At 38.6% G+C, this 17058-nt stretch overlaps 1 protein-coding gene across 3 annotated transcripts in view; it reads left to right on the forward strand.

Annotated features, from left to right (window-relative positions):
- The window catches only part of RNMT (RNA guanine-7 methyltransferase), a 46627-nt gene extending 30042 nt beyond the window's left edge, over positions 1–16585 (forward strand). The window contains exon 11 of one of the 3 annotated variants that reach the window (XM_058692816.1): positions 16375–16584. In XM_058692816.1, coding sequence (XP_058548799.1) covers positions 16375–16457 — 83 coding nt within the window. In that variant the 3' untranslated portion in view covers positions 16458–16584. Of the gene's footprint in view, positions 1–1387; positions 5991–16374 lie in introns of those variants that run through there. The other 2 variants (XM_058692818.1, XM_058692817.1) reach the window with 2 other exon arrangements.
- The last annotated feature ends 473 nt before the right edge of the window (positions 16586–17058 follow it).

Below are 17058 nucleotides of genomic sequence, written 5' to 3' on the forward strand. Positions count from 1 at the left end.
TACACTTATAGATATCTTAGACTGCTTTGCTTCCTTGTCTTCTGGAGGAATCTGATGTGTTGCTATGACCCTGACTATTCTCTGTCTATCTTTATACTGTGTTGCTAGCAGTATTTAATTTCTTTCTAAGTTTATTTATTTTGAAAGAGAGAATGAGCAGAGGAGGGGCAGAGGGCAGGAGACAGAGGATCCAAAGTGGGCTCTGTGTTGATAGCCGATGTGGGGCTTGAATTCATAAGCCGTGAGATGATGACCTGCGCTGAAGTCAGATGCTTAACTGACTGAGCCACCCAGGTGCCCCAATATTTCATTTCTCCTAAAAGAAATTAGGAACTAGTAGATAAGAAACAGAGAATAGTATTGCCAAAGTAGCACGTGGAAGGACTGGTGTGGTACTCCTGGACAGCTTGAGTAAAAAGCTAGAGGATCAGGAGGTTTTTACATGGTCTGTAGTCATTCATCTGTACCCTGTTCAGAAGTTAACTCATGAAGGGAGGACACCAAGGTACATGGCCTACTTTCTTGACTTGCTGGCTGAGTGTCCTAGTGTATGCCCTGAGCATCCTTGTGATGTTTTGAGGATTTTTCTTTTTTTAGATGTTTGCTCACCATAAAATCTACTGGTATCTTAGAAGATATAACAGATTTGAACTTCACTGTGATCCAGAATGAGGAACCGTAGATGCGCTTAGGTGTCTTTGAGTAAACACGTGCCAAAGCAGGAAACCATATTTAGAGGAGAGTATTCTTGGGGCTGGAATATCACTGTTGGGCCAGATAAATATCTCTAAGCATCAGTTATCAATATCTTAATTATCAGTTATGTAGCAAAAGCTACATAGCTTTTGGCTCACTTTCCTTATCAGGCCCTACAACACAATAATTGGGTAGGTGGATGAATTTTAACATGCACGCCATGTATGTTCCTTATAGTATGTTCCTTATAATTCTTACTAGTGTTTTTTTGAATAGAAAACCTAGAGAGTCACTGCCAGAAGTCCTCGAGGTAGTGCAGCTATCCTACCCATCTCATTCCAGATAGAAAGAATTAAGTTATAAGATTTTTTAATTTTAATTTTCTTGGTTTTATACTTTTAATTTTTCTTATCTCAAACTGTTTTTAGAGGTGTTTAGAACTGTTGAATTGGTTTTCTCAAGAGCTGTAATGTCACTATTATAGTAAGTGGATATATGTTTTCAGGTAAACAGATGTAATCCCATAGCTACTTACATATGACTCAAAATAATTGAGGACCCTTAGAAATAATGGGATTTTTCCCTTCAGAAGCTTGAGAATTTTCCCCAAATTATGAACAGGACTAAAATTGTACTGTTTAGCATGACGATATGAGAAACCAAACTCAAATTTCTATTACTTTCTTTTTAGGTATTTACTTGGTCTTTGCATTTGAGAAGCAGCAGTGAGCACATATACAGTAGCCCCAGGACAGCTGTGGCCTGTCTTGTACAGATTTGCGTGATCCATCCTAGATTTGACAACTTCCTGTTTGTTTGTTTTAATTAGTCTAAATGTGCAGGATGCTGCCGGAAACTCCAGTGTATAAATTCAACATTTGCTGTCTGTGACAGATGAACTTTTGTGTGTGTATATAAGAATGAGTTGGGACGTTTGTCTTTAAAAGTCTATTTTTAAGTAATGTTCTAAGAATTCCATTTGCCTCTCTACTCTCTTAGCGCATAAAAATTATAATATGACTTGTTAAAGCTGCTGGACCCTTTCCACAGTGCTCTGATTTGTTTAATGTTTGTTTATAGTATTAAATTTATTGTAGTTGTAGAATTGATGAGGGAGCATACTGGTTTGCCGGGAGTGTGTGCTCATTTCTGTTTTGATAAATAGTGTTTTTCAAGATTAAATGGATTGTGTTCTGTACAACTGAATATGTTCAGTATACATCGCTAAAGTTACAAGTTTAAAACAAAATTGTAGATGGTCATAAAGTTATTTACCTAGAATTGTAGCCAGTTAATTACATTTCACTGTAAATACTAACTGTTTGCTAATACGATCTAATTCTGGAACTGGTTGGAACGTTTTAGATGCCAGCATAAAATTGTTTTGGACTTTAGGGGCTTTATCTTAAGAATTTCTTTCCATAACAATTAATGCTTCTTGTTATCAAGAATGTATTTAGACACATTTCCCTTTCTTCATTTAACAAAAATGCCGTAGCTGTTTTTCTCAAAATTTAATGAACCTGTCCCATGTGAACCTGTTGCACATTTTCCTCAGACTTAAGTATGAAACTGCAATAGGAGGATGTGACTAAATGGAACGGACAAGCAGACTTCAGATTAATTCTCCCTGATGTCAGAGAGGATACTGGCACTGTGTGCTGTATAGATTTGTTACTCCCCTTCAGCCCAGAGAGAAGCAGTACTGGTTCTTCTATTACAACGTTGTACTTTGCACAGTAGGGTCCAGCATCTCATCATCATTCAGAATTTGCATTTGCCGTTTCAGAACTGTTACTATTTTCAGCCCTGGCTTCTTGCTTGACTCCTCTTCCAACAGACACCTAGGTGAACTGTTGTCTTTACTTTACATCACTGTTTAAAAAACTTGCCAGTGTTTAGATGTAGTGAAAAACTTACAGAGAACAAAGCAGAGCAATTATTGCGTATTCTTTTAAAAATCATTTGTTTAATGCATAGGTCTAAAGACATTACTTTCTATAACTATCCAGAGTACTTGTTTAAAAGGTAAAGTTTCTTAATTTGTTTATATATGTAGATTATTCATGGTGTTGGAGTAACAGACCTTTTAACAAGAGAACACGGGTTACCTAATTTCTGTTCCTTGTGCAATCTGTCAACCTCCAAACTGTTACCGGTTTACAAAAATGAAGTCTTTTTGCCTTATGTGGTGGTTTGCCATAAGTTATTTGGAGAAATAAATAATAGTACTTCTGACTGTGGTGGCTGCCATTAACTAACAAAGTTTTTGTAATGGTGCTGGGGAGGTAGGGATGGTGAGCTCTTAGTGTACATATCCAGGTTCATTTTAATTCTGGGGCAGGTACCAGAAAATGTTTTGATAGTTCGATAGAGGATGTAAAGCTTCTTTATCATTTCCTATCATCATTTTCATTTAATGGTCTTAGTTAATTCTAAGCAAGTAATAAGACGTTTTTAGCCTCCTGCTCTTTAGGATCCCACTGAAGGATGGAGTGTTTGGTGGTGATACAAAGCAGAAAAGGAAGGTGGAGTCCCTGGAGCCTTCACTGAAGGGGTAGAAAGGAGCAAAGAAAACACGAGTGTATTGAGCAGATCTCTTCAGTCTGAGCAAGTAAGCTGTTGTGTGTGCAGGAGGCTTGCAGAGCCATACCAGGAGGATGCAGAGTTCTAGTGTTTCCCTTGCCCCTGAGCTTTGTTGGTCTCATGGCTGCCTCTGCTCTTCCCCCCATTCCCTGATGCGTTCCTGCTGCAGCTAAGTGTCTGGGCAGTGACTCAGGGATAACTGTTAAGAAAAGGTGGATCCTGCCCATCATCTCCCATCACCAAGGTAAAAGCTGGGAGGACTTAGCACTGCCCCCCCCCCCCCCCCCCCATACCCACAGTCTGAAAGTTTGGGGATTTTCCATTCAAGACTTGTAACTTATGAAGAGGACATGGCTCTTCACTGTCAGGTCAGTGATGTGTGAGTAGTTGTGGGAGTGACTACAGGCACTCCAATTTGTCCTCCAAGGATGAAAGAAATGATCAAACCAGCCATTTGTGAGAGGACACAACCTAAGGATTGGGAGGATTGGTCAGGGAACATGGCTGGATTTTGGCATAACAAGAATATTCAGGTTGAAGTCTTCGGGCCTAGAATACACTAAAGGAGAGGTACTGTGTAGCCACAGTGTTCAGGGAGACAAACTGACCATTTCCAGCTGCATCCAACGCGAAGGGGTCCTAACCTGTACACTATAGCCATTTGCGGGTAATGATTGCTCTTCCAGTTCCCACCAAGCCTCTGGTTCCAGTGTTACTCCCCAAAGAAATTTGACTTCTGTTAAGTAGTATGCATGATGAGTCTGAAAGGTAGATTACCAGTACAGAGTTTCCTAGCCTCCCTGGTCCCCAAACTTGGAAATTGAGGAAATGTGATTGCTATTTAAATTATGATAGCACTGATAGGCATCAGAGCAGAGGTGTACCAAGTGACGGGCTATGAGACAGGGTGCAATGTTGGTCAGCAGTGGAGATGCAGAAAAAGCATTGTCCACTATTGGAGGTCCAGATTTCCAGTCTCATTAGTTCTTCTGGGGATGTGTTCTTTGGCCTGTTTATTGCAACTAAGTTATTTTTTGGTAGATCTTCAAGTATCCTTCTACTGAAGATTTGGCTTCTTCTGTAGGTCTGCCTAAGAGGAAATGCCAGTGTGAATATTCTACCTACTGATTATTATTTTGCATTGTGATAAACTGACTTTTTGTTGTCTACCTCAGGCTTTGTATGTATTGTGAGCCAGTCACTGCCAACGCTTCTGCATCTTCAAAGTAAAGGCCAGATCCAGAACCCAGGGCCCTAAATAAAAGTTGTACTAAAATGCCTGTGGTGTTTACTGGCCCTTTAGTCAAATAGGAAGCATAGGTATATGGAATCACCACCTCCCTAGATGCTGTTGTGTCAGAACTACACACCTCATTTCTCACCCTCTGACAGAGCAACATTCCTGATTCCTTGAAGGCAGTCAGTGCAGAAGCTCCTACACTTATTTATTTATAGATATACGTGACTAGCCTGGGGGGACAGCCAGCTCTTCACGTTCTCAATTTCTCCTCTGCTCCCATGTAGCCCTGAAGCATGGGTGCCTGCTCCTCACTGCAGTACTAAGCAAGTGTGGGATGCCCAAGGAATGCCCTCCTCAGTTTGGGGAGATTTTTGGGTTAACCCCAAAGCCCTCAGCTCTAGATTCATCCCAAGCCATGCTTGGGGACAGCATACCTTGGCTAAAGCCAAGTTGACAACTAACATTTATTGGGTCAGTTATTTTTCTAAATCTTTTATATGTGTTAATTCATTTTGATTCTAATAATGATTTGAAGTAAGCGCTAATCCCTATTTTAATAATGAAACTGAGGCACAGAGAAGGTACAAATTTGCCCAAGGCAGAGCCAAGATTTGAACACCCATATTCCTCAAGTCCAGCCTGCACCCCAATCTCCAGGGGTGTTACAAAGACCCAGATGACTTCTCACCCGTGCACTACCCACAACTTGAAATGTTAACTGGTTGGTGCTCCAACATTTTGGTTCAAACCTTTGATATTTAAATGTTCCCTGAGAGGAGCATTTATCCTGAGTAAGAGGATTTGGGGCAGAGAGAGCAGAAGAGCATTTGAGTGTCCTAGGGGAGGAGGGTAAAAAGTGAATAATCAACAGGCAGGAGGGCAAAGATCAACTTGGACTTCATATTTTGGTAGACTTGCTCCTTTAGCAACCAGCCCTGTAGCAAATCTAGTTTAGTCTGCATGTTAGGGAATGGGGGATGGTTCTTTTCCCACTCTCATCATTTGGAAGTGGCAGGAGGTGGTAGCATAAGTGTGAGAGTGTAGCCAAAGGGAGAGGTCAAGAGAAGGAATCACTTCTTCAGTCTGAGTTGATTAAGCAGAGGCAAATCATTTTGTTTTAAAATTTTTAAATGAAATGTAGCATATACTAGTCGATTTTTCACAAATGGAACACAAATACAGTCATCACTTAAATCAACAAACTGTTACCACCAACCCAGATGGCCCCTCATGTTCCCTTCCAGGTACTACCTCCCCAAGCATAACCACTATCTGACTTCTAAGAACATAGAGTAGATTCGTCTGTTTTTGGACATCATATAAATGGAATCAAATAGTATGTATTCTCTTATATCTGGCTTATTTGCTCTACATTATGTTTGTAAGATTTCTGTTGCATGTATTTATATGTGGTTCCTTCTGTCTGTAATAGTACTCCATTGTGTAAATAAACCACATATTTATCCAATGGATGTTTGGTTCATTCCCAGGTTCGGAACTATTATTGATAGTACTGCCTCAAATATTCTAGTACATGAATTTTGGTACACATAGGTACTCATTTCTGCCTAGCATTGTAATTACAGGGTCCCATTATGTACATTATATTCAGTTTACTGGATACTGCCAAACAGTTTTCAAAAGTTCCAATTGCCCCACGCTTGGTAGTGTCAATCTTTGTCATTTTATTCTGACAGGCATGTGGTGGTATCTTACTGTGGCTTTAGTTTTCACTGATTATTAATCAGATTTCATTTCACTTTTCATATAATTCTTGCCTTTTGATTATCCTCTTTTTAAATATCTGTTCAGGTTCTTGCCCACTTTTCTGTTCGATGGACTATCTTTTGTATTGTCTTGTGGTTTTCAAAAATATATCAATCTCGGATACATGTCATTTGTGGAATGTATTATGTTGTGAGACTATATGAAATATACATATAATACATATGAAAATAAGCTGTTAATTTTAATACAGTATACCAGTGTTCTCTTTCATAGTTGGCATATTTTGCTTAAGAAATATTTGTCTATTCTGAGATCATGAATGTGTCCTATGTTTTCTTCAAAATCTTTTTTGTTTTACCTTTTACTTTTAAATCTGAATCATACTGATTTTTTTGTTAATAATGTGAGCTAGGGTTTAAGGTAGAAGTTTTCCTTTATGGATTTTTAGCTCTCCCAGCACCACTTCTTGATAAAAACCATCTTGTTTCCCCTATACCACTGTTTTTTTACCTTTTTGATGTATAAGGTGATCATACATGTGTGGGTTTGTTTCTGAACTCTGTTCTGTTCCATAGGTCAGCTTATTTATCCATGCACCAATACCACACTATCTTAATTATGTCTTTGTAATAGGTCTTGATATCAATAAAAGGATACAAAGGTAGTTTTAGCTTGTTAATTAAGTTGAGCAAAGTGAAGAGTGTTACATGATGAATGCATAGAGATAGGCAAGGGTGGAAAGAAACCTAGATATTCTAAAATCAGTGGAAAGCCACAAGAGGATTATATCAGCGTGACAATCTTTTAAAAGATAGCCCTGATCAATAAAGATAGAAAAGATTTAAACAACCTTATCAATGTCATCTATATTATATTATTATATATTATATTAATATAAATTAATATATATATTAATATAAATGTCATATATAAATGTCATCTATAGAACACTTAATAACAATAGACATTATTTTTAGGCATAAATGAAATATTATTCAGGGTAGACCATGGAACAAATGTCCATAAAATTAAAAGGATTAAAATCATACAAAACATTTTTCCTACCACAATAGAATTAGAAATCAAAGGCAGAAGGAAATTTGAGAAATCTACAAATACTTGGAATTAAACCAAAGGACTTTCTAAATAGCCCATGGGTCAAAAAAGAAATGACAAGGGAAATCAAAATATTTTGAGCTAAGTGAAAATAAAAACACATCAGGATGTGTGGGATGAAGCGAAAGCAGTACTTAGAGGGAAATGTATAGCTATAAAAACCTATATTGGGAAAGAAAAAATAAAAAGGAGATCTCTAGTCAATAACCTAAGATTCCACTTAAGAAACTAGAGGGGCATAGGCACTGGGGAAGAATAAGCATATTAAACCCAAAGCAAAAAGAAAGAAGGAAATAAGAATGAAAAAGAAATAGAAGACAGAAACAATAGAGAAAATCAAAATAAAAAATTGATTCTTTGAAAAGATCAACAAAATTGACCAACTGTTAGCTAGATGATGAAAAAAAGATAACTTAGCAAAATGAAGAATGAAAGACAAACTCACTATCCAAAAAAAAAAAAAAAAAAGGATTGTAAAGTAATAATACGAACAATTTTATGTTAAGGAACAATTTGTATTCAGACAAAAAGGACCCAAAATACTGAAACTGACTTAAAAAAATAGGGAATCTGAATAGTAAAAAAAAAAAAAAATCGAATAAGTACTTAAAAATCTGTCCACAAAGAAAAACTCAGGCCCAGATGGCTTTACTGGTGATTTCTGTGAAAAATATTTAAGGAAGAAACAATACCAATCCTTCATAAACTCTTCTACAAAGTAGAGAAGGAGGGAGTATTTCCCATCTCCTTCTATGAGGCTCTGATACCAAAGCCAGGAAAAGACATCACAAGTAAAGAAAACCAGTATCTCATGAATATAATTCCAAAAATCTCCAACAAAACACTAGCCAACGGAATCCAGCAGCGTATAAAAAAGATTATATACCACAATTAGGTAGGATTTATTCCAGTAATGCAAAGGTGGTTTAACATCTGAAAATAAAATTAATATCACTCACCATATTAATAAAAGGAAAAACCACATGATCACTGCAATAGACAAAGTGTTTTATAAAAATCTGACATCTCTCATGATAAAATTCAACAAACCTGAAATAGAAGGGAACCTCTTCAGCCTGATCAAAGGCATCTGCAAAAACCAACAGCTAACATCATACTTAATGAAGACAGATAAAATAAGGTATAAGACAAAGATATTCACTCTCACCACTTCTATTTAATGTTATACTGGAGGTTGTAACCAGTGTAATCAAGCAAGAAAAAGAAGCGAAAGACACCCACATTGAAAAAGAATGAGTGAGGGGCGCCTGGGTGGCGCAGTCGGTTAAGCGTCCGACTTCAGCCAGGTCACGATCTCGCGGTCCGTGGGTTCGAGCCCCGCGTCAGGCTCTGGGCTGATGGCTCGGAGCCTGGAGCCTGTTTCCGATTCTGTGTCTCCCTCTCTCTCTGCCCCTCCCCCGTTCATGCTCTGTCTCTCTCTGTCCCAAAAATAAAATAAAAAATGTTGAAAAAAAATTAAAAAAAAAAAAAAAAAAAAAAAAAAAAAAAAAAAGAAAAAGAATGAGTGAAACAGTCTTTTATTTGCAGACAACTATATATAGAAAATTCTAAAATATTCACACCCATAAAAAATTGTAAGTTCAGCAGTTACATGATACAAGATCAATATACAAAAAGTAGGTTGTCTTCCTATGTACTATCAATGAACAATTCAAAAATGGGATTAAGAAAAAATTCAGTTCACAAATAAAAAACTTAGGAATAAGTTTAGCAAACAAAAACCCTAAGGTTTGTACATTGAAAACTTCAAGATATTGCTGAGAAAAATTAAAGACCTAAGGAAAGAGGCATTTCAAGTTCATATATTGAGATACTCAATATTGTTAGGATCACAACTTACCCCCAAATGGTCTATAGATTCAATGCAATCCCCATAGAAATTTCAGTAAGCTTTCTTCGCAGAAATTGACAAACTGATCCTAAAATTTATATATTACTGCAAAGGACCCAGCAGCAAATTTTTAAAAGAACAGAGTGAGAGGACTTAACACTTCTTGATTTCAAAATTTGCTATAAATATATAGTAATTAAGACAGTGTGGCATGAGCATAGACATACAGATCAACGGGAGAGAATGTAGAGTACAAAAATAAACTCATATTTAAGTCCATTGATTTTCAAGAGAGATGCCACAATATATAGGGAAAGGATAGTCTTCTTGACAAATGGTGATGGTGCAATTTTGACCCTTATCTTACACCATATGCAAAAATTAACTCAAAATGGATTCAAGACCTAATTTAAGAACTGAAACTATAACACTTTTAGAAGAAAACCTAGGGAAAAGTCCTCATGACCCTGGGTTAGTCAAAGATTTCTTAGATATGATACCAAACTCATTCATCCATTAAAATATGATTGATAAATTGGACTTTATCAAAATTTAAAATTTTGTGCATTAAAAGACACTGGTTAAAGAAATTAATAGCCTATAGAATGGGAAAAATATTTGCAAATCATATTTGTGGCGAATGACTTGTATCCAGAATATACAAAGAACTCTTAAAACTCAATGAGGCAAACAATCCAGTTTACAAATCGGCAAAATATTTGAACAGAGGTTTACAAAAGAAGACATACAAATGGCTAAAAAGCACAGGAAAAAAATCATCATCATTAGTCATTTGGAAATCCAGTTTAAAACCATAACACAGTACCACTTTCCATCCACTAGAATGGCATAACCAAAATGAACAGACAAGTGTTGGGGAGGACATGGTGAAGAGGGAGCCCTCATATGTTGCTCCTGAGAATGCAAAACAGCATAGCCACTTTGGAAAGCAGCTTGACATTTTCTTAAAATGTTAGACATAAATTTACCATATGACCCATAAAATCTACTCCTAGGGGTCTACCCAAGAGAAATGAAAACATATGTCCACACGTAAGACTTGTATGTCAGTGTTCACAGCATTATTCATAGCAGCTCAAATGTGGAAGCAATCCACATATCTATCAACTGTGAACAGATAAACAAAATGTGGTGTATCCTTACAATGGAATATTCAGCAATAAAAAGGAATGAACTTCTTATACATGATACAATATAAATGAACCTCAAAAACTGTATGCTGAATAAAAGAGGTCAGATTCAGAAGAGTATATATTGTGTGATTCCATGCATATGAAATGGCCTTTGAAAAGGCAAGTGCATGGACAGAGGTCAGCAAAAATTTTCTGTAAAGGGCAATGCAGTAAATATTTTAGGCTTTGTCAGCCATACAGTCTCTCTTTTAACGAAGCTCTGCAGTTGTTGGGAGAAAGCTGTGGTATACTGTAATGTAAATGAATGGGCACGGTTTGTGTTTCCAAGAAGCTATTTACAAAAACAGGCCACAGGCTAGATCTGGCCCATGATAGTAGTTTGTAGACCCCTACTATGGAGGCAGGAAGTAGATTAATGTTTGTTTGGGGCTGGGAGATGAAATCTGTGAGTAACTGAAAAGGGGCAAGAGGGGTATTTGGGATAAGATAGGGATCTGCAAACTACTGTTAAAAATTTTTAAAGGAATATGCAGCACAGACCGTATGGGCCCATAAAGCCTAAAATATTTACAACAGCCTGGACAATGTGGAGTGATTGGTTGTATGACTAGATTACTCTGGAAGTAAAAGACTTGGTTCCTGTTAATAAGAAGTTTATTATGTGTACTAGAAAATGTAAAAAAAAATATGAAGGTAAAATTTCCGGAAATCTAGAAGTATACCTCTAACCACAGAGATTTGAGTGGATAAGGTTGTATATTGTTCTGACATCAAACCTAGAAGATGACCAACAAAGTCATTTTTGTGAGAGTTCTTTGCAAACACTGCTAGAACAGAAAGCACTCCTTCTCTGCCTCACCTTTACTCCAACTGCTCTATGAAAACAATCCACACAAAACTGAAGTTGCTCTTCCTGCTTGTGAGATTGAGGAAAATAAAAGTACATTTTAATGACTTTTAACAGTGATTTCCTACCACAGATTGTTGCAATTTATTTAATTATCCAGGGCTAAACTGGCATGCTAACAGGAGATATTTCCTATAACATTTACCTTTGTGTTATTAATGCAACAAATGGTCTTCGTTAGCAATTGTCTGAAGCTTTAAATTTCCTTATATTTCATCCATAAACGTTGGCAGTGAATCCCCACACTTAAAATGAACAGAAGCATTAGCAAGAGACGGAAACCCCTGCTCTTTGGGTTTCTAGTGGCTGAGATTCCTCAGCTGGGAATTCCTTCCAATTCTCCAGCAGGGTATAATCCAGACTTCTCTACACCCTATGGGTGCCCAGTAAGTAATATAGACATGTAAACTTATTGTATCCTGTGTCAGCCTTTTCCTGCGCTTCCTCCTCATCCTGCACTCCATTTACTTGTCTTCCTTCCAACAAAAAACTACTTTTGGGACATCCCTTTCAAGGAGATACAGAGAAAAATTTTGTGGTTCAGCGGATAACTATGCATTGTCTATATAGCACACTCTTCTAGGTTATTAGATCCTAACTCCATTCATTGTAACTCTATAAATGATGGTAACTGAAGGATATGCACGTTATGCCTTGTTTGGTGAAGACCACCTTTCTGCCCCTTTTCCCCCCACCTCACACATACAGTGTAAAAACCATTTTTGGTCCCTACCTGCAGATTGGATTGGATCCTGTCACCTTGTCCAAACTGTTAATCATTATCCAGTTTTTAATTCTTCCAGTTTCTGCCAGTATCTGGCTACAACCCTCCAAACAAATCATTGGTTCCAATTTTCCTCCTTCCCTCCTGACTCTGACTGCCCAGCTCCTAGGCCACCTCACAATCCTTATGCCAGGATCTGGGAGCTCCTGTGAGTTTAAGGAATGCAAAATTCTGTGACAATAGGCAGCTGAGATGAGAGGCAACAGTGAGAAGTAAACCCTGAAAGGCTGAACATACAATGGACAGCAGACCATAGATGACCACAGAACTCTGACCCACACCCTCTGCAGTAGCCAGCCCTTTAAGCCATGACCTCTACAGCCATGGCTCAGAACAGCCAGGACTTGGTCAGTGACTCTCAGCTTCCCTATCTTTGTTCCCGCCTCCATTTATGACCAACCAGAGAAAGCCAAATATGCTCCCCCAACAAATCATGATTGGCCTGCTTCCAACAGGCTGCTCCAGCTTCCCAATACCACCAACTTCCAAACTGGATTATCCTTTTTTTTTAAACTTTCTCCTTCCTCTGGCTGCTCATGAGTGTGTCCAAGGCCCGTAGTGGTGCCGACTCCCTTGCTCCAGCAAGTTCTGAGTAGATAGCTTCTACTTATTCTTGTGACGGGGGCTTTCATTTATTTCCATAGATCCCAGAGAACAACTATGAACTGGAAGGGAAGTTACTAACTTCACACATTATTTGAGATGTCTCTTGAACCATACTTGTTCAAAGGCTGAAGAAAAGATTTCAGCTCCAACGTGTGAAGAGCGTGGACCTTCCTGCTTTCCTCTTTAAGAACTTTTGTGATTATATAGAGCCCACTGGATAATAAGGATAACCTTCCCACCTCCAGATCCTTAATCACATCTGCCAAGCACCTTGCCACAGGTTCTGGAGATGAGGATGTAGACATCTTTGGGGGCAGGTGGCATTAGTTATTCTGTCCACCAGAGACATGTGACCCAATGCTGGTTGATGAAATACAGGGGAGTCTATTTAGGGGTTTCTGAGAAAGGTTTAGTCCCTGATAAAAAGTCATAAGACTGTCCCTTGTCTCTGACATTTTGGAACAAACTGATGTGATACCCATCTTGCAACCATAAGGGAACAAGCCTAAGCACAAAAACAGAAGACAAAAGGAGCCTGGATCCATGGAAACAATTTTGAGTAGCTCAGTTAACCTTGACTGGAACCAGCTACCACAGGACATCTTGTTTTATGAGTTTTCTTATGGGATGGAGACAAGATTGAAATTTTATATAGGAGTAGACACTATTAATATATATTGAGTCTTAATATACATGGAGTCAAGATATATCCCTCTTTAAATATAAAAAAGGGCAGTGAGAAAGTTTTTAAATTTGGTGTGAGGTATGAGTCAGTGAAAGAGCCTAAAATTAAGAGAGATTAAGACCCAGGGCAAGATAGAGACCTATTGAGAGGTCCATTTGCCAGACTGGATTTACAAAGGAGTTGTTCAAGAACACCAGTATGTCTCCTAATTTAACTCATGATCTGGGACCTATTAGGAACATGAAAGTTCTAGTGAAGGCTTTTTCAAAGAGCACAGCATTGTTTTTGAGAAGTGAAATGTGTGTCTTGGTTACTATTAGTAATGTCTGTAACTGAAAGGAATAAGGAGTGTCCTGGCAAAGCTTAGTATTGTGGCCTTAGTACATGTAAAGACATATGCCATTTTTATTTATAATTTTGTGTATCTGTGAGGTAAGAGATTCCCAGGGTTCTTTACCCTGAAGGGGACAACTCTTAGGTAATGATCCAGCAGTTTATAATAAATGTGAAGATGGGGACACTTGTTGGCTGGGGCATCTGGTACTAAGATGACTGCCTGAAGTTTGGTCTAGTGTGTTGTTTTGGAGTCCTGTCCTTATTATGGACATCCTGGCTGAGGGGAACGTAGCACATTCTGCTGGTGGTTAACACTGTCACTTGTATGGTTCATGAACTCCCATTGTTGTTCACTCAGTTAATCCCAAGGGATGCCCTAGGTAGCTGAGGAGTCTGGGGAATGGGTGACTCCTCTAGAAAGACACTGAGGACAGGGAAGATCACCCCTTCCTGCACATGGAATATGCCAGAGGGCCCATGTTTAGCTCCATCCTATCTTAAGGAGACCTCAGTTGCTGTGCTGTTTCCATGACCCAAAGCACAATGGGCAACAGAAAATGGAGAGTCACAGGCTCAGGGTCTATGAGAGTCCCTATTTTCAGGAAAGTCCAGTATGTAGATATTTGTAGTTTTAAGGGTAGAACATGAGGTCAAGAGGGGCAGTTTCTTGAATTAAATGCCCTTGGACAATTTTGGCCATAATAAGTGAACTTGAGACTCCAGGAGACTGGAAAAGAAGTTGCCAGAGCCTCAAGAGTGAAGGGTTTTGAGGGCACTAATAGGAGTGTCTGTTGATTTTAATTTGAAGTAAAATTTGTAAATGAGGAAGTGTTGCCACCAGAACCCCAAAGAATGAATGAATATTAGAGTTGTGCAACTGTAATGAGTGTGTCAAATGGTCTTGGAGGAGGAAGTCCTCAATGTAATGTCATACCTGTGCTCCTGGAGAAAGGCGCATGCAATGAATACCTTGTCTGCGAAGGTTGTGTGTGTGCAGTGGTGGAGACACTAAGGTGTCCCATGGGTAGAGAAAGGTGTATTGTATCCCTTCAGAGACAAAGACAAATTGCAGCTAAGAGGCTGTTGAAACAGGTATTGAACACAATATATTAACCAAATCCATAAGAGCAAAATATTGATAGGTTGTTGATTGGACAGAATCAGTAATTTTAATAATATTGGCTATTGGGAATGGGGCTTTAAGAACTGGGAACCACAGCATTCAGGTTGTAGTTGTCCCATGAAACACAATTTATTTTTTCTGTGTTTAACAATAGGCACAGGGTGCCTGGGTGGCTCAGTCAGTTAAGCCTTCAACTTTTGATTTCCACACAGGTCACGATCTCACATGATTGTGAGAAAGAGCCCTCATTGGGCTTTGTGCTGACAGCTCAGAGACTGCTTGGGTTCTCTTCCTGTCTCTATGCCCCTCCCCTTCTCATGCTTTCTCTCTCAAAATGAATAAATGAACATTTAAAACAAACCAAAAGGAAAAAAAAAAAACAACAGGCACAATTGGGCTGTCACACAGAGAAGTGGTGGAGATGATCACCCCTTTATTAATGATTAAGGATCAAGGATTAAATGTTAATATTTGAAGGCCTTGTTTTCTCAAACAATTCCTTTATGTTGGGTCATATTAACTATTTTAACTTAAGGGGAGCAGTAATCCATTCTATAAATGTGGGAAATTTAGGCAAGGCTGTTAAGTGAGGTATACCTATTTTTTCTCTATTTTGCAATGGCTACTTTCCTAAGATTATATGTGATACAAAATTTAAATTTTGTGGGATTCACAGGTGTAATTTGAGCCCCAGGATTGATTGAGTTTGTGAGGTTACGTCAACTGGTGCGCTGTAGCAAATGCTAAATTTAATTTAGAACTTATGTTGTAGAGGCACAATCAGTGCCTTTTAATCTTTTGTGTAAATTATTTTAGTATACAAATTCTAGATTTCAGTTGAGTCAAATTATGCATCTTTGTTTTAATCATTTTATTGTATTTGTATTTATATATAATTTATTTAATTCGCTCTTCCCTGCCATATTTAGGATTTGTGTGTGTGTGCGTGTGTGTGTGTTTTAGGATGTTAGCCACCTGAAGCCTCAGGTTCTGTCTGTCTCTGGCTGTCGCTAGCTGATAGGAAGAAAAGGGGTTGTCTCTAGGCAGCAGGCTCTCCCCAGGAGAGAGAGGTCCCTGTCTTAGAATAATTATTTCATTCTCTTTAGCCCTTCTCCTTCCTTCTAATCAAATCTTTTAGAATGGTTTATTCTAAGTGGTAAAAATTTTCCTTTTCTTCCCTTTATTTTTTGCCTCCTGTCTGTCCCTAAACATTTCATCTCCTTTTCTTCCTTTTTGGTGTTTATAGGATGAGCTCCTGGTGGTCCCAAGTGACCTCTTTTGTGAGCAGCAACTTCCATTTTTAGGGCATCTCACTCAACCTGGGCTTTATCCAAGACAGCAGTGGTGGTGTAAGCTTTAGCATTCAAATATTTTGTTTTGAACATGAGACCATTTGCTATTGATAAGCAGCAGCTCTCAAGAGAGCCCATTACACTGATTGAGGTGTTTTGCAATCTTTTATTAATTGGACCACCTCTCCAGGGGCTTTTTGGAGAGCTGGATCCTGATACTCTTTTCCCTTCCCCTTTCTCATTAAACATTGAGCCACTGGTCTTCACAGGTGAGACCTCTTGTATCCCACTGGATCAGGGAAGAAATCTCCATGGCAGCAGGCAAACAATAGCAGAGAAGTTTGTGACCTGAACAAACATTTGTAGGGCGTCATGAGGAGGCCTCACACTGACCCCATGGGTGTCTAAGACACATGAATGAGCATTCAGGTGAGCACTCTCCCACTATTCTGCAAATAGGTCAAATTTATGGCTCAGCAAACTCAGAGGGAAAGATGGAAGTGGTTTATTGAGTGCCCCTAGATATGTCAACATAAAATGTCTTGGATACTAGAGAGTCTCATCTGAATGACTCAGATGCCTCACTGCTCATCAGTGCCCTGTCAGCAGATCAGACTTGTCCCGTGGCACTAGGGGAGTAGTTACTCTTCATCCCCTTTAGACAAACCTATTTCAGAAATAGATGTTGCCAATTACCTTATACACACCAGATGGACCCTGAGTGCTCTACCAACATGGAGAAAAATGGAGAAATGTGTTGAGTGACCCCTCAGTACTCAGTCCCAGATACCTGACACTCCAGCTTGTGTGACAGCTAGAGGAGGATTCAACTTTTGGAACTCCTCAATTTAGGATCAGGAATTTATGGCAAATCTGAAAATAAACCCCAGTACAATGCAGTGGGTGTTTTTTCAGGTACATGAATGTTTATGAGTGTTTGTGCATGTTTTTTA

The sequence above is a fragment of the Neofelis nebulosa genome, chromosome 11, assembly GCF_028018385.1.
Source record: "Neofelis nebulosa isolate mNeoNeb1 chromosome 11, mNeoNeb1.pri, whole genome shotgun sequence".
Lineage (NCBI taxonomy): Eukaryota > Metazoa > Chordata > Mammalia > Carnivora > Felidae > Neofelis > Neofelis nebulosa.